The sequence below is a fragment of the Mustela putorius genome, unplaced genomic scaffold (assembly GCF_011764305.1).
Source record: "Mustela putorius furo isolate JIRA1106 unplaced genomic scaffold, ASM1176430v1.1 tig00000487_pilon_pilon_pilon, whole genome shotgun sequence".
NCBI lineage: Eukaryota > Metazoa > Chordata > Mammalia > Carnivora > Mustelidae > Mustela > Mustela putorius.
Window position 1 is genome coordinate 2,339,701 of NW_025421399.1, and position 26,487 is coordinate 2,366,187.

General features: G+C 54.9%; 1 protein-coding gene across 2 annotated transcripts; it reads right to left on the reverse strand.

Annotated features, from left to right (window-relative positions):
* Nucleotides 1-383: 383 nt before the first annotated feature.
* On the reverse strand, nucleotides 384-26,282 carry MPP2 (MAGUK p55 scaffold protein 2). Of its 2 annotated transcripts, XM_004772583.3 has the most exons (13): nucleotides 26,055-26,282; nucleotides 23,511-23,574; nucleotides 18,424-18,542; nucleotides 8,375-8,527; nucleotides 8,094-8,243; nucleotides 7,509-7,736; nucleotides 6,631-6,762; nucleotides 6,411-6,516; nucleotides 6,259-6,327; nucleotides 5,871-6,032; nucleotides 4,794-4,996; nucleotides 4,266-4,394; nucleotides 384-2,961 (listed from the first exon to the last, which is right to left on the reverse strand). In XM_004772583.3, exons 2-13 carry the CDS (start codon nucleotides 23,539-23,541, stop codon nucleotides 2,785-2,787), a joined length of 1,659 nt encoding a protein of 552 aa, XP_004772640.1. In that variant the 5' UTR covers nucleotides 23,542-23,574; nucleotides 26,055-26,282; the 3' UTR covers nucleotides 384-2,784. The 2 variants fall into 2 exon arrangements, with proteins under 2 accessions (XP_004772640.1, XP_004772639.1); XM_004772582.3 differs by lacking the exons at nucleotides 23,511-23,574; nucleotides 26,055-26,282 and adding an exon at nucleotides 20,095-20,246.
* Between the last annotated feature and the right edge of the window lie 205 nt (nucleotides 26,283-26,487).

A 26,487-nucleotide genomic window follows, 5' to 3' on the forward strand; every position in this document is an offset into this window, starting at 1 on the left:
TTTTTATTTTTTTTAAAGATTTTATTTATTTATTTGGCAGAGAGAGATCCCAAGTAGGCAGAAAGGCAGGCAGAGAGAGAGAGGAGGAAGCAGGCTCCCTATCGAGCAGAAAGCCCGATGTGGGACTCGATCCCAGGACGCTGAGATCATGACCTGAGCCAAAGGCAGAGGCTTCACCCACTGAGCCACCCAGGCGCCCCTAGAACAAGCATCTTCTGGTGATGGGGCACGTGGAATGGGGAGATGGGAAATCGTAGAAGACATCACTGGACACAAGTCACTCTGATTTCCATTCCAGAATCGTCTGTGCTGGGCTCCCCATTCTCACCCTGTACCAAAACCATACGCCGGGCCCCAACCGAAGACAGACAGAGCCCAGAAGCCTTTGTTTTCACATTTAATCAAAGGAAAAGAAAGAAAACCAGTCAGAGCAAAAGCTCAGGATTTGGCTGAGGGAGGGGAGAGGGGAAGGGCAACAGGGCCACTGAGTGTGGACAGTGTGGGGCAGAGTCCTCATTACCCCAAGGTGCCCCAAATACAAGCGTCCAGGGAAGGAGGATAGGGTCAGAGAGGTAATGTGATGGGCACACACCTGCTCCAACCCAGCCCCGGGCCGGGGAGTGAGTGGGGCTTGTGTAGGGGAGGTAGGACGCAGTTGATGGGATGAAGACAGGTGAGGAGGGGCCCAGCCCTGTCCCCCAGGCATCACTAGAGGTGAAGGTGCCAGAAGCCAGAACAGCATCAGCGCAGGAGATCTGTCCGGCAGGGCCAGGTGGCAGCTCCTCAGCAAGGTGCCCAGCACCCTAGGCGGGGCTCCCCCACCTCCATCCGAGGATGCTCTTTCCATTAGGGGACTTCGAGGGTTAACCAAGGGGAGGGGGCTGCACCTGCAGATCCTCCACTGCTTCTACTCCCAAGCGCCCCAGGTGAGGTGGGAACTGACAAAGGCCACCACTGTCTCCACCCGGAGGAGAGCAGCGCTTCCTCCCCTCCTGGTCCCCTTGGGCAGTGGCTAAGGGTGATGCAAGGAAGAGCTGGAATGAGGATTAAAAGAACACTGATGAAAGGGGAAAGAGGAGTATAAAGGTGACTGCATAGTGGATGCCAAGCTATGCAAATGAGATGGCAGCAGGCTTGACCTTTATATCTCATTTGCATATCCTAGGCAAATGCAAATGAGATCCCTAATATAATAAATATATTTCTAACTTTGTAATAAATATTCTGTTTCTTCTCCCTCCCCTTCCCTAGGAAATGGGCACACAGTGGTTCAGGGGCCAGCTCGGGCTGAACCTGCAGCGAAGACTGATCAGACACTCAGAGAACTAGGAAGGACAGAGGGGCTGGCTGGTGGTGGGGTTGACAGGGTGGTCCCTGCAAGGACAGGCTCACCCCAGACGGGGTCACAGAGAGGGACAAGGGCCAGGTGCCTGGGGAAGTCTAGGACGGCATTCTTAAAAGGGATTCTCCTATCTTACACAATTGCCTTCCCCAAGGACTCGAGCATGTCGTGTGGGATAGGGGGACACTAGGAGAGGGGGAGAAAGACATCCAGGGAGGGCCAAGGCCCTGGAAACTGGGATCAGGGTCTCATAAGAAATGGGGACTGATGGGGAGCCCCCAAAATAGGGCCCCAAAACGTGACCTCCAAAGCAAAACAACCCTTTGCTTCTCTTCTCCCCAAACCGAGACTCACACACACGCAAACAGCACAAACACAGACCAGGTGCCCTGGCCTGCGGAACCTAAGCTGCGCAGGCAGAAACAGTGTGGATGGCGCCCCCTGGAGTTGTACAACAGGGAGCCGGCTAGAGCACAGACGTCCTCTGCCAAGCCCCTGCTCCATGGCCGGCTGGCGAGCTCCTCTCTGCACCCATCCTCAGTCCCGCAGGCACACCTGATGAGAGTGGGCCCCCTGGACCCCACCGGAGGGACCAGGATGGACTGTGGTCCTGAACAGGGAGCCCAGACGCGCCACCAACCTCCCCCCCACCATTCCCCCAGCCATGGTCAGCAGTCACAGGCTCCCTGTCACACGTCAGCTCACCCCTCCCTGCGCTGAGCCCTGCGGGGAGCAGAGCTGCCCTGCCAGGGGCACATCCGGAGAAGTCCATGGAGAGACTTCGGCAGTGAAAAGCTGTGCAGGACGGAAGGACGGTGTGGGGTCCACTTGCGGGTGTCTGCCTCATCCCCAGGGAGCTGGGACGGCGCTGCTCCCTGGCTGTGGCAGCCGGCTCAAGCTTTGGCTCCCCCAGCCTTCAAGAGGGCCCCAGGCGGGACCACTGCCCTGGACGGCCAGGCCTGCTCCCAGGGACTCGTGCCCCACAGGGAGGAGGGGCGGGAGGAGCCCGGGAATGGAATGGGCGTGGCCAGTCCAAGGGGAAAGGGCGGTTTGAGAGAGGTGGCCAGGGGCAGTGTACCTACTGGCCACAAGGCCCCAGAGCAGCTTTCCTCTTCTCTGCACTGGGCATTATGGAGGTGACTCTGACACACTCCGGGAGACAGCATATAGCCTGGCCCTCAGAGAAGGACATCCGGTGGCCAGGGGGCATCGGGAGTGGGCAGCACCTGGGCACGGTGGTGCCCCATGAACACCCACCTCCTTGGCAGTGCGCGCATCTGTGTGGAACAGCTTAGGGCCCGCTAGGAGCCAATGACACCCAGGGAGAGCCAGACGGCAGGGGATGAGAGCTAAGGACCAGGACTGGGGGTCATGGCTGGGGGAGGGGATGGATTCAGGGTTCTGGGTCACAGCCCAGAGGGGTGCAGTCCCCATGAACAGTCTCAGTACACCCAGCTGACGGGCACCCACTGTGGCTCCGTCCGTAGCTTTTCCATGGCAGCCTGGAGCTCACGAAAGGTCCTCTCCAGGTTGGTGTTGACCAGGCTGAGGTCGAAGTAGTGCCCGTAGCCCCTTTGGATGCGGCTGCTCTCCTCCACGGTCCTCCTCAGGTCAGCCTCCTGCGGCACAAGGGACCCTCCCGGCCATCAGTGTCCCCCACATTCACCCCCATCGTCGGGGGAATTGGCAGCCTTCCCTATCTGTCCCCGTTCCCCAGAGCCCAGTCATATCAAGTATGGGCTCCCCAGGCTGAGGAGGCAGGAGCCCCTCCCCACATGCCCCAGGGCGGCTCTCCGGCAACTCTGGACAGACTAACAGGTGAAAAGAGGGAAGGAAGGAAGGAAATAAACTTCAGTGAGTGCCAAGCAGGGCATACTAACTGCTTTGCAACCCACATAATCTTTACTGTGGCTCTGTAAGGCAGGACTCATTATTTGCCATTTCCAACAGAGAACATTGAGGTACAGGGAGGTCACCTGGCCAGCAGGTGCACAGGGTCCACCTGACTCCAAAGTCAATGCTCCCTCCACTCTAACCAGGCGCCCTTAACCCCCGCAGCCTGAGATACACCTCCCAGGCATGCTGTTACTGGGGTAACCCCAGGAACCACCATCCCACACCTAGTCAGAGCTGGGCAGCTGGCCAGGCAGGAATGCAGAGGGAACTTTGAATAATGACTTAAATAAGTCAAGGTGGGAGCTCTAGGACTGGCCCAGCTATGTCCCAGTGACCCCAGTTGGCTACGTTTGTGCCGGGGACTTCAGCCTGGAGCCCAGCCCAGGCAGCCTTTTCCAGCGCCTCAGCGGGACTCTGACCTAGCGCCTGAGAGCTGCAGTACCAGATATGGCCAGAAGATGGACCCCTGAGCCCAGAATTCGGCAAACCCAACATCTCCCTGGGAAGAGGAAGGCTGCTCTAAGGGGTTCCTGGTGGGGAGGTAGGTGTCCTGGGGTCCTGTAATACCTGACTGGAAGCCTCCTCCTCCCTAACGCTAACTCATCCCTCCAGCCAGACTTCCAGCCTCCAGCTTCCTCCTTCCCTTCAGCCTTTCCCTCCAGCTATGGACACCTTCACACCACCTGGTCCATTCTGCCCACACATCTCCCACTGGCCCTCTGGACTCCCTTTGGTCAGCACTCTGTCCCCATAGAATGGAAGGAGCTGTGGGGCTGGCAAAAGCTCCTGCAGCCAAGGCTAGCCGAATCCCTGACTGTAAGACTTTGGACACTTCACTTCCTTGCCCAGACCTCTATTTTCACATCTATAAAGCGGGAATCACAAGTCCAAACTCACTGATACTTCGGGTGGGCCCCTCTCCCCTTCCCCGATGCCACCTTCTTCCCCTCATCTTTCCCTCATTCCCAGCCTGTCCTCTCCCCAAGGCAACCACCGGACCCCTCCCAGCATACATAGGAGCCCTCACCGTGAGCTGCTTGGTGGATACCCCACTCTCCAGGGCAGCCCGGTTCATGGCCCGGAGGGTCTCAAAGTCAGGGGCCTCGATGAACACCACGTAAGGGACAAACTCAGCTGTTCTCAGCACTTTCACTGCCTGCAGGAAGAGAAGGGGATGGGGGAGTCTATCCCCACAGACATCCTAGAAGGTTGGTGAAGGATAACTGGGTGGGGGGGGCAGATATCTGGAAATGATGGGGAAATGGTACCTGGCATCCTGGGACCTGAGTCCCGGGGATGAATGGTAGAGGAACCACTGGCAGGTGGCTGGGGTTTGGGACACCAGAGGAGGCTAGAGGAGTGGGGGGCCTGGGAGGCTGAGAAAAAGGTTCTAGGTGTGTTGGGTCCCTAGCAGGAGCTGAGGGGTTATATGGGGGAGCTGCTTGGGAGACCAGGGCCTGGAAATATATGCGGAGTATGTGGCGGGGTGGAGGTGGGCAGCAGAGTGCACAGAGGGGAAGTGGGCAGGCTGGGAACAAGCAGGCTGAGACCCTACCTGGGGGTTGACATCCAGCACGCACACCTTGCCGGAGGCAACCACACCCCGGATGGAGTCGATGCGTGTGCCATACAGGTTGCCCTCGTATTCTCCATGTTCCAGGTAGCGTCCCGCCCGGATGTCGGCCTCCATCTCCCCACGGGACACAAAGCTATAGCCCTGGCCTTCCCGCTCCGAGTCCTTGGGCCGCCGGGATGTGTCTGGGGGAGGGAGGGCCTGAATGAACACATGCAGGCCGTGTGCCGCCTCAGACACACGTGTACATGTCTTACGGGAGCCACGCAGCCCAGCAGGTGCAGCTCCCCTCCACCTTCAGTGCACTGCTGCCTTCCCATGCCCCATGCCCTCGCCCTCACCATTGATACCCACAGATCCGAGACATCCATATTGGGGTGGGGGCTCCAGAGTTCACTGCTCCAGCCCAGCGCTCACAGATGGGGAAGCTGAGTCCCAGGGGGGCAATGGGCACCCCAAAGCCACCCACCAAGGTCAAGCGGATCTGGGGTCAGCATTCAGGTTCCTGCCTCCAGGAGCCAGGAGCTCTGACCACCCCTGCTGGTTCTGTCACTACATGAGGCCCTGTTTCACACGGGTTCCCAACAGGGTTTTGTTGTTGTTGTTTAAGATTTTATTTATTTATTTAAAAGAGAGAGAGTGAGGGCAAAGGAGTATGAGCCAGGAGCAAAGGGAGAGGGAGAAGCAGGCTCCCCAACTGAGCAGGGAGCCCGATCCGGACCCATCTCAGGAGTCAGGGGATCATGACTCGAACCAAAGGCAGATGCTTAACCGACTGCGCCCCTCGGGTGCCCCCCCCCAACTGGGTTTTTAGCAAGTGAAACATGACAGAAGGAGAGGTAAGCCTTGCTCAGCCTACCCAGGCCACAGGTTCAAAAGAGGGCGTCCCAAACCCTCTCCGGCCTGCAGTTCCCCCATCACCCGCTGGGGGCGCACCCCCCTCCAAAAGTATCACTTGACTTGATGACCTGCACAGGCCCACTCAGTGAATGTGGCCCTGGCCCCTAGGGCACTCCTGCCTCCTGGCCCCCCACCCAGCAGGGCCCAGCTCCCACTCACAAGGCACTGTGGTGCCGTATCGATCCGGATCCCACATGATGAGCTTGTTCTTCAGGCTGCGCCGGCCCACTCCCTGGGCTCCGATCAGCACCAGGGTTTTCCGGCGGAAGGGGGGCATGCGGGCCACTTCCTCGTAAATGAGCAGCTCATGGCGGTCAAACTCTGAACACAGGGAGGGGTAGTCATCAGGTTACGCGGCTGGCATAGGAGGGGTCAGGGGCCAAGGGCCAAGGGGCTGGGGCTAGGGGCAGCAAAGAGAGAGTAGCCAGGGCCCACGGACAAGACTGGCAGCATAAGCACAGGGAGGGAGAGCATGCGCACAAGTCCTTGGCGGCTGGGAGGGGGGCAGACCGTGTTGGAGGACAAGGAGGGGGTCTCCAACACCCACCTGCATTCTTGGTAGTCAAATACATCATTCGCTTCTTTTTCTTTCCTGAAAGGCTGCCACACAGCGTCCCTGGCCACAGAGAGATGGGCGAGTGAGGCCAGGTAGGCTTGTGTCGGATCCCAGACTAGGGGTTCCAGGGAGGACCCTCATACCTGAAGTGGGTGTCAGCTCCAGGTCCCGTTTGACAAAGGCTTTCCGCTTCTCCTCCAGCAGCTGGCTGGGGATGAGCCCAGCGCTGCCCCCTTCCACATGGCATGCCTGCAAGGGATATGGGACAAAGACCTGCCCTGAGTGAGAAGACACCTCCCCAGGCCCTCACCTCGCCTCCCACCCCCTCCCACACCACAACAGGAGACAGACACGGAGCCGCACCTGCCACCAGTTAGCGTCATCCTGGTTTACAATCTGCAGCAAGTCCCCAGCACTGAAGCGCAGGCCCGCCTCCTTGCAGGGGATGAGGCTGTCTCTTCCCGGGTCATAGTCAAAGTGGCATTTCACAAATACCTGGGCCAGGGATCACAGAAGGGTCAAAGGAAGAAGGGAAGGCTGGAGGGCAGTACCCTTCTCAGACCAGCCCCACCCCACGTCCCCCTCCTGAGGGTGGGGGAGTGTCACACAGTCCCCTGTGTTCCCCCTACCTTCACAAAGATGCAAGAGGCTTGGGCACCGTCCCTCTCCAGGCATGACGCACCCCAGACCCACCCAGCCACCTCCCTGGGACCAGCCTCCCTTTGCATCTAGAACAAAAGGATTCAGAGTGATGGCGTCTCTGCCGGGGGTAGGGGGGTGCATAGATCCATCCACTAAGGAAAAGGCGGGATCACTGAGGAAGGGACACAATCCTGGCACATAAACCAGGATCCCTCGGTCTACCCACACTCTCCCCTTGGCCCAGTGGGCTCTGGCAGATGGCTGGAGAGCCCACCGGAGAAGACGGACAGAGCAGCCACACCCCCACAATCCACCAACCAGGAGGCAGCCATACAGGACACGTGGCTACCTAACGTTGCGCATGCGTGCACCCCGTTCGCATCTGCAGATGCAGAGCTGCATCCACACGGGCGCTCCTGTGGGCACCCCAGGCCTTAAATGTGCACGTGTCCCTTGCACATGTGTATGAGTGCCCACAACTAGGGCCAATGCACGAGCATGCGGGAGATGGGGCACTCTCACCCCCGGGATGTCACCCTGGCGGCTGCCCCTTGGGCCTGAGTCTGGGCGGGAGTGGGGAGCTTGGTGGAGGGACCCACCTGGCGGGGCAGATGGGGCTCCTGGTAGCTGGGCAGGATCTTGAGGATGACGCTGCCACTGGCACTGCGCAGGAGCTCCTGCAGCGCACGGGGGTCACTGCCCACCGGCTGCCCATTCACCTCCTTGATGATGTCGCCCACGTGCAGCAGGCCTTGCTGAGCCACCATGCCGCCATGCAGGATGCGTGCGATCACCAGCTCGCCGCCCTCCACGCGGAACGTCACACCCTGGAGGGGATAGAGGGCCGGCATGATGAAGGGGCTCCAAGGGGCTCCAAGCTGGAATCTTCGGATGGGTCTCCTAAGCACCCCTCCATTCCCATCCTCACCCCCTTCTATCCCGGACTCGGCCTCGCAGACTCCTCCTCTTCCAACTCTCTGACCAAATTCTTCACTCAGGGGGGCATTCATGGAGGGAGAGTGGGCACTTTCTGTGTGCAGCTCAGGTGCACAGGGTCTGTGGACTCCAGGAGCTGCATGGGCCCATCTTCCTCTTCGGCCCTCTCCTGACCAGATTTGGTCCCCACCAGTTACTCTCAGTGCCCCCTCCAGACCCCCAGCCCCAGCCCCGCCTTGCAGCCTCACCAGATGCTCTCCAGCTGTCTTGCGGATGCCCACCATGCGCACTGCGTCAGGAGGTACTGGCTGGTTGCTGAAGGTGGGGTCCAGGCCAGGGCTGGGGGGTGGTGTCTCATAGGTCTTGGAGGCCACAGAGTCGTGTGTCTCCAGGAGAGACTGTGGAGGTAGTGGAAAGAGGGCAAACCATGAGACAGTGTCCCATAGTCCCTTCCCATTCCTGTGCTAATGTCCCGCCAGCCCCCTCCCCGCAGCCTGCCCCAGCCCCCACCCCAGCCCAGGGCCCAAACCTGGAAGTGGGGCTCCTGGAGGATGCGGGCCAGCTCCGCGGCTGTGCTGCTCTGCTCTGCCAGCTGGGCCAGGTCCCGGAGGATCTCCTGCACGAGCTCTAGGTTGTTGTCCCGCACTGCCTCCAGCTTGGTCTCCTCCAGCCGCTCATGGGCCTGGTGGGGGATGAGCAGAACAGGTGACACCTGAGGATCACCAAGAAGCCTGAGGTACCACTGTCCCCTACCTGCTCAGATCCTGACTTCCGACCTCAACCTCCGCATCGTTTCTGACACCAGCTTCAGATGCTCGCTCACCCAGACACAAGCACATTCACACACACACACACACATATACCTTGCTTTCCCCTTTCTTGCCCCAAACGATGATGAGGACCCAGTTTATAGAAGGAAGAATACAAGCCCAAACGTTCATTCCCATCCTCTTGTCACAGAGGGCCATTAAAATCATCAAGCTGTCCCCACCCCCCGGGACCTTATAAGCCTGTGAGTTCAAGGACAGCTTTTTCCACGTGACGGCACGGTCTTGGACATCCTGTACCCCAGGGTGAGGAAGCAGGAGAGGTGGAGCAACTTGTTCAAGGTCACAGGGACCCAAGCTTGGGTCTCCAGACCTTCAGGCCAGTGCTCCCGGGGGGGGGGGGGGAGAAGAAATCAGTACAATTAACCCTTGCAGAACACGAGGGTTAGGCACACCAATCCTGCACCATCAAAAATTGCTATGTATGGGACATCTGGGTGGCTCAGTCGTTAAGCGTCTGCCTTCAGCTCAGGTCATGATCCCAGGATCCTGGGATTGAGGCCCGCATCAGGCTCCCTGCTCAATGGGAAGCCTGCTTTTCCCTCTCCCACTCCCTCTTCTTGTGTTCCCTCTATCACTGTCTCTCTCTCTCTGTCAAATAAAAAAAAAAATCTTTTTAAAAAATCGCTATGTAACTTTTGACTCCACGAAAACGTAATTACTAATAGCCTACTGTTGGCTGAAGTCTTACGGATAATATAAACAGTTGGTTAACCATATCTTCTATGTTATATGATTATATACTGTATTCTTACAATAAAGTAAGCAAGGGAAAAGAAAGTGTTAAGAAAATCATAAGGAAGAGGAAACATATTTGAGGCACTGTACTTTATTTATTAAGAAAAATCTACATATAAGTTAACTCACAAGTTCAAACCCATGTTGTTCAAGGGTCAACAGCCTACAGTACCAGGAGAAGGCCCTGTACCTATTTGTCCCTCTACCAACCCTGGGGTCCACAACAAGGTATTGCTCTGAAAAAAGGGAAAGGCAGCCCAGCCCAGCCAGGAGAGTCATGTTAGTTGGGTCAGGAAGTAAGGAGTGCCGGGTCAGGGATATACATGAAGACTTTTTTCTCTCTGAGTCGTTTGAAAAAGAAGTCACCTCACCCCAGAGTCATTCAGCATACATCACCTAAGAACAAACAGGAGATCTGCCACATAAACTACAATCCCGTATCACACACAGGAAGTTCAACATTAAAACGCTGATATAATATAATCTAGTAGACAATCTCTATTTAAATGTTCACTGTTGTCCCAAACATTTCCCCTTATAGATTCATTTTTGTGGGGTTTTATTGTTGTTGTTGTTTTGTTTTTGTTGTTTTGTTTTGTTTGTCCCTGATGGGCAATCTCAACAAGCACCAGGTGTTACATTTCATTGTCCCATCATTTTATTCCCCTTTTTTTTTAAGTTTTTTTAAAGATTTTATTTATTTATTTGACAGAGAGAGATCACAAGTAGGCAGAGAGGCAAGCAGAGAGAGAGAGGAGGAAGCAGGCTCCCCGCCAAGCAGAGAGTCTGATGCGGGACTCGATCCCAGAACCCTGAGATCATGACCTGAGCTGAAGGCAGAGGCTTAACCCACTGAGCCACCCAGGCACCCCATTCTATTCCCCTTTAATCTAGACCAGATCCCAATAACTTTTGGTCTTTCAGGACATTTTTAAGTTCAGGCAAGTTGTTTGTAAAATGGATTTTCCCGATTATATCCCCATGATTAGACTCAGGTTAGTCATTTAGGCAAGTGCTCTACATAAGCCATCTTGTCTCTTTCCCACACCTCGAGATCCTGTGACTATTTTGCTCCCCAACAATCTTTCACTGATGAATTTAGCATTCATTTATGACACATGCCTAAGCCAATTCATTTTTTTAAAAGATTTTATTTATTTATTTATTTGACAGAGAGATCACAAGTAGGCAGAGAGGCAGACAGAGAGAGAGGAGGAAGCAGGCTCCCTGCTGAGCAGAGAGCCTGATGCGGGACTCGATCCCAGGACCCTGAGATCATGACCTGAGCCAAAGGCAGAGGCTTTAACCCACTGAGCCACCCAGGTGCCCACCAATTCATTTTTTTAAGGGGGCGGGGAGGGATAGAGGGAGAGAGAGAGGATCCCAAGCAGGCTCCCATGCCCAGGACAGAGCTGGATGCGGGATTGGATCTCACTGAAATCAAGAACTGGACACATACCCAACTGCACCACCAGGCCCCCCAGTCAATTCTTAAATTAGGAGTTGCAAAATGGTGATTTTCTAACTCGTTATTGCTTCTACATTTATTAGTTGGCTTTCTACTATAAGAGAGAGCTTGTCCTTTTCCCCTCTTACCCCTCTCCCCATAGCCCCCTCTCTGCATCACTACGGATTCTTTTAACCCTGCGCTCTAAATCATCACCATCACTATCTTCTTTTTCTCAATTTATCCCCAATTTGTGCAGTAGGAGCCCCCAAACACACCTGCGTCCTTTTGACATTTCCCATCAGTCCTTGAGCACCTTCCTCCTTCTGCCACGGGCTCATCCTATACTTTCCCTACTCCAGGTCTGGGCTCAGCAATTTCTCCAAGGAGCTCAGATTCCTTTTGGCAGGGAATGGTATTTAGAAACCAAGATCTGAGCATCTGGTGCTCATTCCTTCTGGGGTGTCACTTATAGCCATTAGTTGATACTGATTATTCCAAATAAAATCTGAAGATTTTCCCCACCTTCCCTCATTCCATATTTAATACCTTCCATTTAAGTATTCAAATAAATAGTCATGGGCACCTGGATGGCTCCATGGGTTAAAGCCTCTGCTTTCCACCCAGGTCATGATCCCAGGGTCCTGGGATCGAGCCCCACATTGGGTTCTCTGCTCAGCAGGGAGCCTGCTTCCTCCTCTCTCTCTCTCTGCCTGCCTCTCTGCCTACTTGTGATCTGTCTGTCAAATAAATAAATAAAATATTTAAAATAAATAAATACTCACATGTGGCTGTTGGCTACTGTATTAAGAAGTACAGCCTTGGGGTGCCTGGGTGGCTCAGTGGGTTAAAGCCTCTGCCTTCAGCTCAGGTCATGATCCCAGGGTCCTGGGATCAAGCCCCGCATCCAGCTCTGAGCTTGGTGGCAAGCCTGCTTTCCCCCACACCCTCACTTGCCTCTCTGCCTACTTCCAATCTCTAGCTGCCAAATAAATAAATAAAATCTTTATAAAAGAAAAAGAAAAAAGAAGTACAGCCTTAGCCTATATCTCACTTAGGGTATACAGTCAGAATATTATGAGCAAAAGTAACTAGAATTAATTCCCTTTTCTATATGGTTATGTTAACAATCTAATAGGTGGATGGATTCACTTACCCACACTTAGTTTCAGAGTTAACTTTTTTCATTCTTTTTAATTTATTTGTATTTTTGGAATATGCACATTTACATTGTTCGAATTTTAAATCTATATAAAAAGTAAATGGAAGTAAGTCTCATTTCCATCCTCATCCCTTCTGCCTTATTCACACACACACTAGAGGAGATCATTTTATTAGTTCCAATTTATTCTGTTTCTTTTCACAAAAATAAGTACAGATTTCTCTTTTTTACATAAAATATAGAACACAATACCCACTCTTTGATTCCTTGGGATTTGTTTGTTTGTTTAATTGGCTTGGTTTGCTCTTTGGTTTTTTACTTAACAATACGCCCTGGAAATCACTCTACGCTGCTACTTGCAAACCTTTCTTTATTATTATTATTATTATATTTTAATTACTGCATTTGACTCACTGCATGACTGGAGGACCATAATTTATTCAACCAATCTCATGGGTTTTTACGTTATTTCTAATATTTCACTATTGCAAATAAGGCTGAAGTGAAGAACCTGGGGCAGCTGTTGTCTGTCTATAGAGAAGTCTTCCATGTAAATTCCTGGGTCAAGCAGAAGACACAGGTTTGATTTTGTTAGATACTGACAACCCCTTTCCATTTGTCACTCTCCCCAGCGTCAGATGAGAGATTTTCCTGAAGCCCAGCCTGGACCAAGTACACAGCTAGCTAAGGGTGCAGCCAGTACCTGAACCCTGATCTGCCAGCTCCAGATCTATAGCCAGAATCAGAATGCAAAGGCAGAAACTCCGCACTTCTTAGCCATTTCTTAGAGAGCTTTTCCTTCTGCCCTCCATGCCAACCTCTCTGATCATGGCAGAAAACAGGGAATTCTCATTTTGAGAATTATGAGCCCTGAAGTCTAGGCTAATAATTAAATAGCTCAAATACTGAAAGGAGTCCCAGAGAATGGTATGCCAGAAAGTAAAGTCACTCTTCCATCTGGAACTGATGATGTGATTTGCTTTGGTCAGTGGGACATTAACAAATGTGAGGCAAGCAGAGCCTGGAAAGTGCTTGGGACTTGGGGCTTGTCCTTCCCTGCTGCTGAGACTGCCTTGTGGAGTACCCTCCAGTGGCCCCCTCCTGGAGGACAAGAGAGCACGCCATCATAGACCTTGCAGCCTTCCCAGCTGAGACACCAGCCATGTGAAGGAGAATGTCCTAGACCACTCTGCCCCAGCTGAGCAGCCCAGACCAGCAAAACCACCGAAATGATCAAAAAGATCATGAGAAATGAAACTTGGTTGTTTTAAGCCACCAAACAGTGGGATGGTTTGTTACCCAGCAGAAGCTGACTGATACATTGAACTCCTCACCACTGTAGCTTCCACTTCTCCTTTCCCCTGGTCAGAATCTCTATTTCAGTGACCTGCCCCCTCTCCTTCATTCTTCTAGGACCTTGTCTTGCTTTGTCAACTCTCACCCTGGCCTTATCACAGGAATGGAGTCTTCCCAGTGAACTCTGGCCATGGCCAAGACTGCATTGTAACAACTCCTTATGGTTTGGAAAACACTTCTACACCCATGACATTCCCCAATGTCTCTGGAAAAGAGACATCATTATCCCCACTTTTCAGAAGAAATAACTAAAGGTCAGAGAGGTTGTCAGACATACTAAAATCACACAGCCAGCTAGTGACTCTTCTGACTCCAAACCCTGTGTTCTTTCTACCTCATCTCATATAGATTAGATCACAGGCCTCCCAGCTAGCAGATGTCCCCACTGGTAACAGTTCACCTGAATTACTGAACGTCACCTGACTTGGATTCCTCACCTTGGCCTTGCCTGTTGTCGGAAACACCTGCTGCTGGATCCAAGTCAGCCTTCCCAGATGTCACCTACTGGCTAGGGCTGCAGCTGTCATCTGCAGCCAACCCCACGGACTTATGATCTGTTAGCCAGATTTGACTTCCCTCCAGAGCCTTTCCTTCTGGATTTGTCTCCTGAGGCCCTTCCCCTCCCTGGTCTTAGATCTACTCAGCCCAGCCCCTCCCACACGGTCTGCACAGCCCCATCAGAGAGAGGCAAGTTCCACTCCATGAGAGTAAGGGAAGGGGATTAATAGCTATTATTAATTCCTGCTTAACTATTCCTGAGTTTATGGGCCACTTCACCATGAGAACCAAGGTTTTACTGCTGGATCTTTTTACAACTGGATCTGAGTACTTTTATCTGTTAGGTTAGAACTGTATCTCTATACATATAATCATTAAAATTGATGAGGAGTACAAAGTAGGTCCCAATGTCCAAAACAAGTCATGTGGTCAAGTCCAGATTGAAGAATGGAGAAACTCTACCTTTTGGTGAGGGAAGTGACCAAGGCCCACTGCAGAGGGTTACACGTACAGGGATGAGAGGGGTTCTTACTGAGCTCAGATGGTCTTTTTGGAGATGCACTTCTTGCTTGTCTCACAGCTCAATGGAGAGAAGTCACAGGGTCCCCCTAGCCCGTCAGCCTCTTACTGGGAGTCTCAGTTTTGAAGAAAGGTCCACACCACCTTCTACTGTGCTTTATGCATCTGAAACCATCCTGGGAATCTCCTCAGAGGAAATTCTCACCAGCTTATCCCCAAGATGAATTCTGGAGAAGAGAGTTTATGTCTACCGCCTGATCTGGCTGATTCTAGGTTAGGCTGTACAGGGAGGTCCCAGGCCAACAGATTTGGACCCCCTCCAGAGAACAAACTCTCCGGCAGTTCATTCCCACAGCCTCAGTGCTGTATCTGCTACTCGGTGATCACGCCACAGATACTCATCAAAGCGAAGACAGATGACTGAGTGAGGGACAGTCATCCAGCCGGCAATCCCCTCACTGGAGAGCTGTCCAGTGGACCAGACAAAGACACTGAAGAACACCACTGAGGGCAATCATGCTTTGGAGGGGCACTTCCAATCCTGAGATTCTGCCTTCCTAAAAGCTCCCTCTTTCACTGGCTGTCTCACTGTAGAGGCAACATCTAACAGGACCCAGAGGTGACATGGTCTAATAAATTCTACTCTGAAATCAGCTTTGGCAGGTTACAGGTGGAGAGGGTCAAAATGTGTATATTCAGCAATGCCACTGCCATGTGTCAACCCTAGAGAGACTCTCACACATGCGCAGAAGCAGAGGAATGCAAGGACGCTCCCCACAGCGCCGCTCTGAATAGCGGGGAAATCAACAAGGCACGTTCTTGTACCTGTCTCTCAGTAGAACCAATAAATAAATACTCTATTTCATATACTGGAACACGACACAACAGCTAAAATGAATCTATATGGGGCACTGGGGTGGCTCAGTTGGTTAAGCATCTGCCTTCAGCTCAGGTCATGATCCCACAGTCCTGGGATTGAGCCCCACATCGGGCTCCCTGCTCGGTGAGGAGTCTGCTTCTCCCTCTCCCTCTGCCTGCCACTCTCCCTGCTTGTTCTCTCTCTCTGTCAAAATAATCCTTTAAAAATAAAATAAAATTAATCTACCTGTATTTCCATCTATACTTATGTCAGGAATCATGTTACTTACATAAACTAGAACTCTCCCAAACCTAAGTGGCTCGCGCTATCATTCCATTAGGGAACATTTAAAATCCCATATCCTAGGGACGGATTGTGTACATCTGAACACAGCGGTAGGCAAGACAGGCAAACATTCAGGGGTGGGACATCATCTACCTCAAGCCAGGGGTCACCTGCGGGGACAGAAAGCAGTGGAAGTGGGACTGAGGAGGGGTACCAGCGGCATCACACTTCCTTTTTTTTTTTTTAAGATTTTATTGATTTATTTGACAGACAGAGATCACAAGTAGGCAGACAGGCAGGCAGAGAGAGGGGAGGGGGAGAAGCAGGCTCCCTGCTGAGCAGAGAGCCCGATTCGGGGCTCGATCCCAGGACCCTGGGATCATGACCTGAGCCAAAGGCAGAGGCTTAACCCACTGAGCCACCCAGGTGCCCCAGCATCACACTTCTTCTTTCTTATAAAGACATAGCAAGAATGCAAGAAAGTGGGGTCAGCGTTCCCATCCTGGAGATGATACTCAGAGAGCTGTTCGGTTTTTTCCTACACTCTCTGCATTCATTCATTGAGCAAATATTCCATGAGCACCTACTCTGTGCAAGGCACTGTTCTCGGCCCCTGGGGACACAGGCAGACATGCCCCACCCTGCTGGAGCTCACACTCTCTTTGTTTGAAATGCTGGATCCTTTATTTTTATTTGTAATCCATGAGTACAATCCTTGACCACTGAATGGAAGGCGCTCTGCCTTTCTCCAATCCCCTCCCCCACCCCACCCCAGTCTGCTCAGTTTTCTCCTCCCCAGAACATTCCACTTTCACCTTCTGCCATTAGCAACCTCCCTGGGTCTTCAGGGGACACAGCATCCCCTGCGCAGCTCTCTCCCTCCAGTAAGGCCTGGCCCCCCTCCACACCCCATGCCAGAGCCGGTCACAGCCATCCTGTGACAGAGTCCCCCTCTCCACCCTGTGGAAAAGCTGCCACCTGGCTACCTTCTCCGCTGTCTCATCACTGTCATCACCAACTTCCTGGCCACCCCACCGCCGTTCCCTGAGACCCTGAGCCCGCCCCCGTCTTGTCCCACCCCGATGCCTGCCGTACCCTAGATTCCAACGCCAGCTACATGCAAACCTTCCATTTCTGGGCCTCTTGCATGTTGCTGACCTCCCTGCCTGCCGCAGCTACACCCTAAATTGTCACGTCATCCCCCAAAGCCTTCCTCCTTGGAAATCTCCGACCTCCCTCTCTCTGAACTCTGCCTTCTCTTCCAGCTACCCACTCTCTCCCCAAACACTTGGTGACCTCAGAGAGCCCCCGCCCTTCACTCCATTTTCTTCCTGCCTCTCTGCTGCCAGTCCTCCTCCCCATCCCTCCCAGGGATACTCTGAGCCACCTCCTCTCCCCTGTCCCCTTCATGCTGTCCCCTACATCTCAGCCTTCACAGCCGACACCCAGCACATACCTGGACCAAAGTCACACCCTTTACTCCCAGCATCCCAGGACTGAATCACCCCCACCCTAGAAAGTCAGGCACCTGCCACAGTCAGTCTGGGGCTCTGTCAATCCTGCTCCCCGGCTTTGGTGGGGTCCCTCTCCCCTCCCTTCAGTGATTAGTTGAGTCTTCATTTCCAAATGCCCCAGTTCAACCCTGATCTCTGATTTCCAGCATACAACACCCCCCCCCTTTTCTGGAAAATCTGAGCAAGTAGACAGGATTCCCTGCAACTCCATTGCCTCTACCCCAGGAAAGGGGGCACCCTTCTACCCACCCCCACCCCTCCCAACCCTGCCTCTGAGCCTTAGCCTCATACCTCCCCTGCGCAGAATCCTGAGTGCCCTGTTACCCCCACCCCTCACCTTCCACACCCAAACACCCTGCCAATTCACTTCCTAAATACTTCTTTCGTCCTCTCCTCCCTTAAGCCCAAAGGTTTACCACAAGTCTAGCTCAGGGTCATCCCCAACTCTGGCCTTTCCTGCTCCAGCCATGACCCTACAACCACCCTCCATGGAGCTGCCAGAGGATGCTCCGAAAACATCCATATCCTATCATCAAACCCCCACTTGAAACCCACGAAGCCACCTCCTCTCCCCTGTCCCCTTCATACTGTCCCCTACATCTCAGCCCCATGAAGGGGTCCGTGTCATTTACAGAACATAACAGGACAAGGCCCAAGCTCCCAGCACAGCTCCCAGTGCCCTCCACAACCTGAGAGCATGTCTGCAGCTTACACTCCCTGTCTCAGACCTGAAGCTTCAGCCTCACACCTGCCCTTATGTCCCTTCACAGACCTCTGGCTTTTTCTCACCTCTGTTTCTGCTCAAGCTCTTCCACTGGCCCCAAATGCCCTCCCCCTCCTCCTCAGTCTTTCAGATTCAGCTCAAGGGGCCCTTCTTCCAGGAAGACTTCCCTGGCTACTCCAGACCAGGTTAGACATCCGCCCTTCACATTCCCAAAATGCCTAGCGCATCTGCCTCCAGCAGAGCCACTATCAAAATGCTTAAAAACTTCTCTCCTAGTGAGTTTCTCCCCCACCTGATGCACATGGCAAGTGACCTTAAAAAGACATCTGCACAAAATGCCCAAAGGCAGAAGGGACAGGCAGGATGAACTCTTGAAGACTCCAAGGTATAGGCACCAATCCATCCTCCCCCCTCCAAGCTGGCAGTCATCTCATCCACCTGGGCATGCCCACACTCTCACTGACCAGGTATGGGACTGCCCACCATCTGCTGTCCTGCAGACTCATTACCTGGGCAGGGATATTGTCACAGAGTCCCTCCATGGGGGGTCTTCTGGGCCACATGCCCCTTTCCCAAGCACCCTATGGCCAACACCCCATAAACTCCCTAGGCACAGTGCCCTCGTGCCCACCTCCCTGGAGTACTATACCTTGGCCAGGGATCTCACTATGGGACTTTCCATAATGCCTCGAAGGAAGATCAGGTCCAGTTCTGCAGCCCCCGTGGCATTGGGGAGTGATCCCAGGTTGTCCAGGACTTGCTGCATGGCTGGGGAGAAGCGGCAGGTGATGAGACACAGGAACTAGTGGGGCACCAGAGCAATCACCCCTCCTCCCCCATGTCCAGCAGAAGACGGCCTCTCTCCGGCAGCCCCTCCCCCCTGCCCAGCTCGGGCACTCCCGGTCCCTGAATGTCCAGGGCTGGGGTCTAGGGTAGGCAGGGAGTCAGTTTCCTTGAGCTGGTCTCTAAGCCCTAGGTAATGCTAGCCTAGGCAGGTGGGAGGGTTTGGGAATCAGGAAATGGACTCTGATGTGGGAAGAGGGGAGAAAGGGAAGCACTTGTCAGGTTCCAGGTTCTGCCCTGAATCAGAGAGGCACAGACTCCTCACATGATCTCTGGATGGGCTGAAGTCCCAGGACTCAGCCACCTGCACCTAGGGGGCTCAGGGATAGGAGAGACAGTACTTGGAGCGTGTCCCTGAATGCAGGCCCAGAGTCAAGCAGGCAGTCATGCAGGAGGTCAGAGCCTGTACAGTGCGCTGTACAACAGCAGCACTAATTCCGCATGATTTTTCAAAAGTCATGGTCCCTCACTGGCCTCAGTCTTTCCCTCCTGTAAAATGGGTGAGTGGAACTGGACAGTGTCTACAGGCCCTTCAGCTCAGTCAGAGAGTGATCTATTAATGTTGAGAAGTTAATATAGATCATAGGAAGCCAAAGTTACGGCCCAGAACATTGACAGGAGCTGGGGAGACAGGCACCTGGGGGAGCTGTGGGTGCCAAAGGGCAGAGATTAGACCAAGTCAGCCCAGGGATCAGCAACCCCTCAGCCTGCCATGGGACATAACCAAGGACATGAGAATACCTGACACAGCTATGGCAGTGGCTGCTGAGATCTGAGGTGGGCCTTGTCTGTATGCACCCACGGAGGTGGGAGCTCCTAGTTGTGGCAGGTTCTGGGGGGAGGAAGGGAGAAGCAGAGTGTGCCCAGCTGGGGGCAGAGATGGGCAGGGGGTATCATTACTCTGCCACCCATCCACCCACGCCTGCATCTACATAACAGAGCTCAATCCGTGGAGGGGGGCGGACACAGTCCCTGGCTCCTCTCACCACTCTTGTCAGAACCCCCTCCTCCAGGAAGGAACAGGGATGGGGAGGAGGGGGCACTGAAACTGGAGAAGCAGACATGGCTCAGGGAACCCCCCCCCCCTCAACCCCTCCTCCTCCCCACCTTCTCCAGAAACAACATCCAAGCCCGCCCTCTAGATCCCTCCTGCCCAGGCCTGGGCTTGGTATTGATCAGACACCTGCAAGGCCTTTAGAGGCCTCAGAAAGAAGCCAGGGCAGGGACCCTTCCCACTCTGCCAGGGTATCCTGGGATCCACCCTCCCCAGCCATCCTCACCTACAGACTCACAAGCCTGTCAGCCTTGGAGGAGGACAGAGCACGGGGGAGTGAGGGCCCTCTGCCCAGGCCAGCTCCCTTAGGTTCCCGAGGGCCCGCTCCCAGGGCGCCCTCTCCAGATGCCCAAACCCTGAGGAAGGAGGGTAGATGAAGGGGCCAGCTCTCCCCGCGCAGCCTCCCCGCCCCACTTTCCCTACCTTCCCTCTGGAGATCGGCTTCCTCAGAAGAGCCCAGGGATACACCCTCCAAAGAGGCCCCACTGCCTGGGCTGCCCGCCATGGCTGCCCCCCACACCCGGCTCCGGGGGCTCCACGAGTAGCCTCTACACAGCTGTCGCGGCTCTGCCAGCCCGAGGGGGGCCGCGCTCGAGGAGGCGGGACTCGGGGGAAGCGCCAGCTGCGGGATCAGCCAATAGCAAGGCTGAGTCTCCCTGACCGCCTTGCTGATTGGCCAAAGCCCCAACGGGAGCAGCCGGGTGGGGAGGGGGCGGTGCCAGAGCCGAGAGTGGGGCGGTGGCAAAGAGTCCCGGTCCTCCCAGAGCCTGATCGCACCTCGCACCCGGTGTTCGCACCCGCGGGGGTCCGGAGGGGGCGGCTGAGGGGAGGTTTGCGGGGCAAGGGGTTAAGGCTGCCGCCCCTTAAGAACGGAGGCGGTGCTCAGAGACCCCCTTCTTACAGCCCAGCTGTGGGAAACCCAAGGCGGGGTGCGGATTTGGCACCGGCTTGTTCCCGCCCTCCTCTTCTGGAAGTCTCTCCTCTAAAACCCGCATGCCACTTCCTCCTCTTGCCCTCAGACCTCTACGTTCCTTCTCCAGGCCCAGTTTCCTTTACAATGACCTCCTCAGAATCAAAGGAAGCCCCCGAGAATGACTCTCAGCCCTCCGCAAGGAGCAGGGGCACCACTGTGGCATGGGACAAATACCGCAAGCCCCAAATGCCTGCCCCACCTGCTAGCCATGGGGAGGGAGGCGTGGGGGGGGCGGGAGGAAAAGGAGGGGAAGGGAGCGGCCTCCCAGTCTGACCCCATAACGCAGCAGTGGCCCCTCCCCTCCCCCATCTCACATTGGCTCCTCCCCTTAGGTTAGGGATGGTGACTGGTGGGCAAGTCAGGCATCTTGGAAGGGAAAAGGTGAGGATGCATTCTCGCAGCATGGAACCCGGTGGGCAGGAGCATAGAACTTGGTCGTTACCCCAGCCCAGTGCCTCCATTCCTCTGACACCCTGTACCCATGAGGACACCACCAGCTGAGGCTGCCACCAGACAGCCATTCCCAGAGGAGTGGCACCAGGTCGAAATGCACCCCTGGTTGCCATGGCAGCAGGAGGGATTACACACCAGGACAATAACCCAGGGATGCAGGAGAGATTTAAAGGGACAGCTTCACCTCAAAACGGCCCGCTTTGATTCAAAGAAAAGAGGGAGTCAAGTAAAGAGGGCAGAGTGGGCAGGGCTCCAGGCCTGAAAACTCCAGGGGCAAGTTCTCTGAACACTCAGCCAATGCCATGGCCCACATATCCCCCAGCCTGTCCCCCACCCTCAGGAAAGGGCCCCTCCACTTTACTAGAAGGAGAGGTGGGTCTCTCTGCGAGAGTACACTCACACCATCTCCCCTCCGCAATGACAATGGCTGTGTTGAGTCATAGGAAAGGGAACTGTTGGCTTCACTCTGCAGGTCACAAGGCTCCAATCTCCCTGGGAAGGGAGCGGGGAGAGGGAAGGTGACCCTGACCTCAGAGGTGGGTGACTCTGACCACAGCTGCCTCTCTTATCAGGCCTATAGGAAGTGTAATGGCCACCAAATTAGAAGAAGTAGACCCATTATCAGATTTTTGAGGCCGGGAGCCAATTCAGCCTAGGGTGGGCGCAGGGAGGGCTGCCTGCAGGAAGAGCCAAGAGGCTCATAGCTTGGGTCACACATCATCTCTTTACAGAAGAAACTCAGGATCCAAGAGGTTAAGCAGCTTGTTCCTATCCTCTTTCCTTTGGATACAGGAAGGCAGAAGTAGCTGATGACATAACACCCAGGGGATCAGGGGCCCCAGGGGTCCTCAGAGGAAGCAGTCGAGTTCCCTCTTCCCTTGTCCCTTGCCCCTGGCCTCCACTCCCTGCCTGGTCCCCACTGCACCCCCATCAAGCCCCCATCAAGTGGCCTGCAGCCAGGGAAGCCAAATTCTCCTCCCTCTACAGCCCTGCCAGGCACTATTAATGGGTTTACTGGCCAGCCCCAGATTGAGAGGCCTTTAATCACAGGCTCAGAGTTGGACTTAATTAACCCCTAAGCAGCTTACAGTGAGGCCCAGGCAGACCGGAGCAGGGGAAGAACCCAGGGGGCTCAGCATGCTGGACACAAGGTAGGAAGCACTGAGCCCTCCAAGGCCTCTAAGGCCACCAGGGCTGGGGGACATTAGTACAGTTCCTCCACTACATGGAGAAAAGGTCTTTCTGGGGGGAGGGGAGGCAAGGGTGTCACAGTTTAGGATCTGGCCCACCCACAGCAGCCTTCACTTTCCTAGTTCACTTTCTCGAAGGGGAGGGACAGGTGAGTTACTCTAACCAAACTGGGAGGCCCGGAATATCTTGCAGAGGCAGCAGCAAGGCCTGGAGCAAAGGACGGGACTGCAGGGGCAGGAAGCACCCAGGCAGTGAAACATCAGACAAATCAGAGCAAAACCAGAGCAGGCTGTGGTGTGAGGGCCCATAGCCTCCAGCATAGGGAACTTCACCTGGTAGGGCCCTGACTGCACATGGGGTCCATGAACCCCCAGAACAGAATACAGATTTTGTGCACAGAGAAGCATCTGTCTATGAGAAAGGCCCACAGCTGTCATCAGATTCTCAAAAAGGGATCCAGGACCAAGAAAAGTTAAGAACACTTTTCTTATCCGATCCCATCATCTTACAGATGGGAAAACGTAAGTCCTAAAAAAAAAAAAAAAGACCCAAGGTCACAGGCTCACCAAGATCATAACCCAGGAGCACCCCTTAACAACTGTGCGTACCCCTATCAGGAATATACTTCCCGAGTCACAGCTTTAGAGTGTCACATTGACTTCTTTATAGGAGAAGAGACACAGCCTCCAAAAGGCTAAGAAATTTGCCCCTGAGGCTTCCTAGCTCATCTGGGCGACCAGCTCCCTTGCCCCACAATCTCCCAGAGAAGCAAGTCCAGGCTTCCTCAGCTGGCATTCTCCACGTGCAACTCCGAGCGTCCCAGGACACAGCCCCAAGCCCTTCCCTGGCACAGGCTGCTTACTAATCTGGTGGCATCAGGCTGTCCTCCAACCCCCAGCCATCCTCCAAGGGTCCCTTCCTAAAGGCCACCTCACCAAGGAGTCTGGCCCCAGGCCATTGCCCTGGGCAATACTGGGGATCATCTCTGGCCCCCCACAGAGGTGAGTTGAGCTATGTCTCCGGCCCCACCCTTGAGCAGGTACAGCAGAGCCTTGGAAGCTGTCCAAAGGAAAGGCTGAGTAGCAGGATGGAGCAGTGGTGGGGGACAGTTCATTGTTACTGGTGACTGTGGGAGTGCCTCACCACTGCTCTCCACCCTCAAGGCCCTGCCTGGCACTCGCCGAACCACGGATACAAACGGACATCCTCAACCCCTTCTTACCAGACTCAGAGTTGGTGGCGGCAACTGGCATGGTGAGGTCTTGGAGGGCTCTGAAATGTCTCTCCTAGAAGAGGGGAGAGAAAAGAATGAGAAAGCACAATGGCAAAGCAATGAGGGAAGGAATTAGGAAGAGCCTCCCCTCGGGATGAGAGCATTCATTCCCTAGAGGCTGCAGGATCCCACAGACCTGGAAGGCAAGAAGGGCAGATATCACATGCCCCTTTCTCCAAGAAGGAGGGGAGGAGGTTCAGAGAGGATAATTGCTTTGCCCAAGGTCATGAAGCTAATAAAGAGAGCCACATGGAACACCCAGGTTTTATGACTTTAAAAAAAAATTATGTTTCTGTCTGCCATTTGTCCTTTATTTCTTTGGGGGGTGGTCTGAGTCCGGAATCTGAGTCAAAAGCCGGAAAGATGGGCATTCCCAGACTGTAAGCTCCATGAAGTCAAGAACTACACCTGTTTTATTTTGCTTCTGGATCCCAAACCTAGCCAGTGTAGGTGCTCTACAAACATGTGTGTGTGTGTCTGGCTGGCAGAAATGAAGTCATACTTTCCCCAGGCCTCTCTGACTTCCACTTTCTCCATTTGCCCCTTCTTAGTCCAGAGCTGGGACAAGAAAATCAGGGGGCTCCCTATTCTCCAGGGGAGGGTACAGGAGGGATACCCACTACCCTTCTTCCCTTTGCCTTCCTGGGCACTTGCTACTCGAGAAAACCCTAATTCCCAGTTGCTATGACAACTAGAGGCAGTGGCTCACAGCAGGGGTGGGGGAGAAGGGGGAAGCAGCTGGCAGTGCCCACTTTAGGACCAAATGCCTGCTGGGCCCTGGGGGGCAGGGAGTCACAACTTCCTCTCCCCCCCAAAAAAAGGATTCTACCCAGAGGGATCATCACCAGGTTTTAAGAAAACCCTCTCTCTAGTCCCATCCCTTCCACCCCCAGACCAGAGCTGGTCGGTCATCTGAGCTCAAGTGGCAGAAATCACAAAGGTTGGGGGATGACTCCCCTTCTTCCTGGGTCTTCCCCTAAAGACATGAAGAAAGGTGTTTTCAGGGAAAAGAAGGGCACCCTCTGTCAGGCTAGCACCAAGGCTGGAAGAAATGCCCAGGATCTGCTGTGCCAGCCAGTGCCCCTGTGCCCACCCCTGCTGTGCCTTCCCTCCTCCCCCATCCAAAGTCCTGACCACCTGGAACCTGGAGCCTTCTCCTGGCTGATGCTGTTCTCCCTGACTGTTACTGGCAGAGCAGACCCCAGACATCCGCCTTCCTTAGAGACTGGAAGGTGAGAAGAGGCAGGGAAGATCCTGTCCCCTGGAGTCTTGCCCAGCCTGCCTGGGTTTTTCTCTGGGTAATCAGTTCCCACAGCCTCGGCTAGCTCTTCCCCACCCCCACCCCGGCCTCTGGGAGGGCGGGGCCTGGCTTGTGCCCACAGGAGAACAGCGGTGCCAGGCAAGCCAGTCTGGCTACGGGCCAAGGCCCGGGGCCCAGGCTTCGGGGAATGCGCACCTCGGCTTCCAAAAGCCTGGGCCTCGGTGTCCTCTCACCCCTACCCCCAGACTATTCACACTATCCAGGGTCAGCAGGTGATGCGGACCCGGAGCGAAAGGGGGAGGTTCCCTCCAACGTCCCTCCCATCCACCCCTCCATTAATACCCATACAAAGAGATGTTGGAAGAGAAAGGTCTGACAAAGGCGCTTTGAAGACCGACAGGTCGTGGGGAGGGGTAGACAGACGGAGGGATGGGGGCGTCCAGAGACGTGCGGACCTGCACGACAATCGGATAGCCCCCGCCCTTAGAGCCGGGCCCTAAATGGCTGGGCGCTAGGACCTGGCGGAAGGGGGGCGTGTTGCGAGCCATCAAAGAAGGCTCTTTGCGAGCGCGCCCGCGGGAGACCAGGGGATGAGGTCACTGAAAGATGTCCCCCCGCCCCCGTGCTCACTCTCTCCACCCCCCCTGTCTTAGTTGACCTAACTTTCTGACCTCGGCTCTTCTCTCCTGGCACCGATCCCCTCTCAGGTCTCCAGACCCTAACCCTGGCCCCCGACCCCGACCCGCCCCCCCCACTGCCTGGAAGGGGAAGAAGCAGTGCCCCCCTTCCCAGGACCCCCTCCCAGGGAAGGTTGAGGTGTTGGCCTCCCAAGGGGTCCGGGGGCGGCCACCGGGACCCACGCAACCTCTGTCTCGCGCCCCCAACCCCCGGAAGCGCTAACAGCGCTGTTCTTACGTAATGCCCGGCTCCAAAGTCCCCCGAATCCGCACAGCCCCCGAAGAGGCCTCGCGGATATCGGAGCTTCGCCACCAGCTCTGTGCCCGATGTCACTTTGGAGCCCTAACCGCTCCGACCAGCATCAAGAAGCAGCGGGGTTTGATTTCTCTCTAGACGCCCCCGAGAAAGGAGGGTGGCGGGCGGTGGGGAGGGAGGGGAACGGCCTGAAGGAAGGGGCCCGGGGAGACCCGACCCAGAGAATAGGGTTGTGCCTGGACGAAGAGAAAGCAAGGGCCCTGGGGTGGGCGCTGGCCCGGGAGTCGGGGGGCGCCTACCTGCGCCCCGGCAGCCCCTAGCTCGTTGCGGCTCCAGCGCAGCCCGGCGCTCCGCGTTTATTGCTTGTCAATCGCTACCCCGGCTCTTAAAGCGGCAAGGCCTCCTCTGCGCGAGGGGGCGGAGACCGAGAGGCGAGAGGAAGGGAGGGGGGCTCTGGATACCGAGGGAAAAGCCGGAGAAAGTAGTCTTTCCGTGCAGCTAGAGGGTAGGCGGGGAGGTGGTGGTTTGGGAGAAACCGCACAGCCCAAGACCCCCTGCTCGCTTTCCACTGGGGGAAGCCCGAGCTAGGACCCGTTCCAACGAGCGTCCCTTGGCGCCCAGCGATCCCTTAAAAGGGCGATGGTGAACGATTACTCCGCTCCCTTCTCTCAGTTTAGAGCCACCTTTCAATTCCAGATCTGCCTCACCTTTCCAGGTTATCCCGTTTCCCAA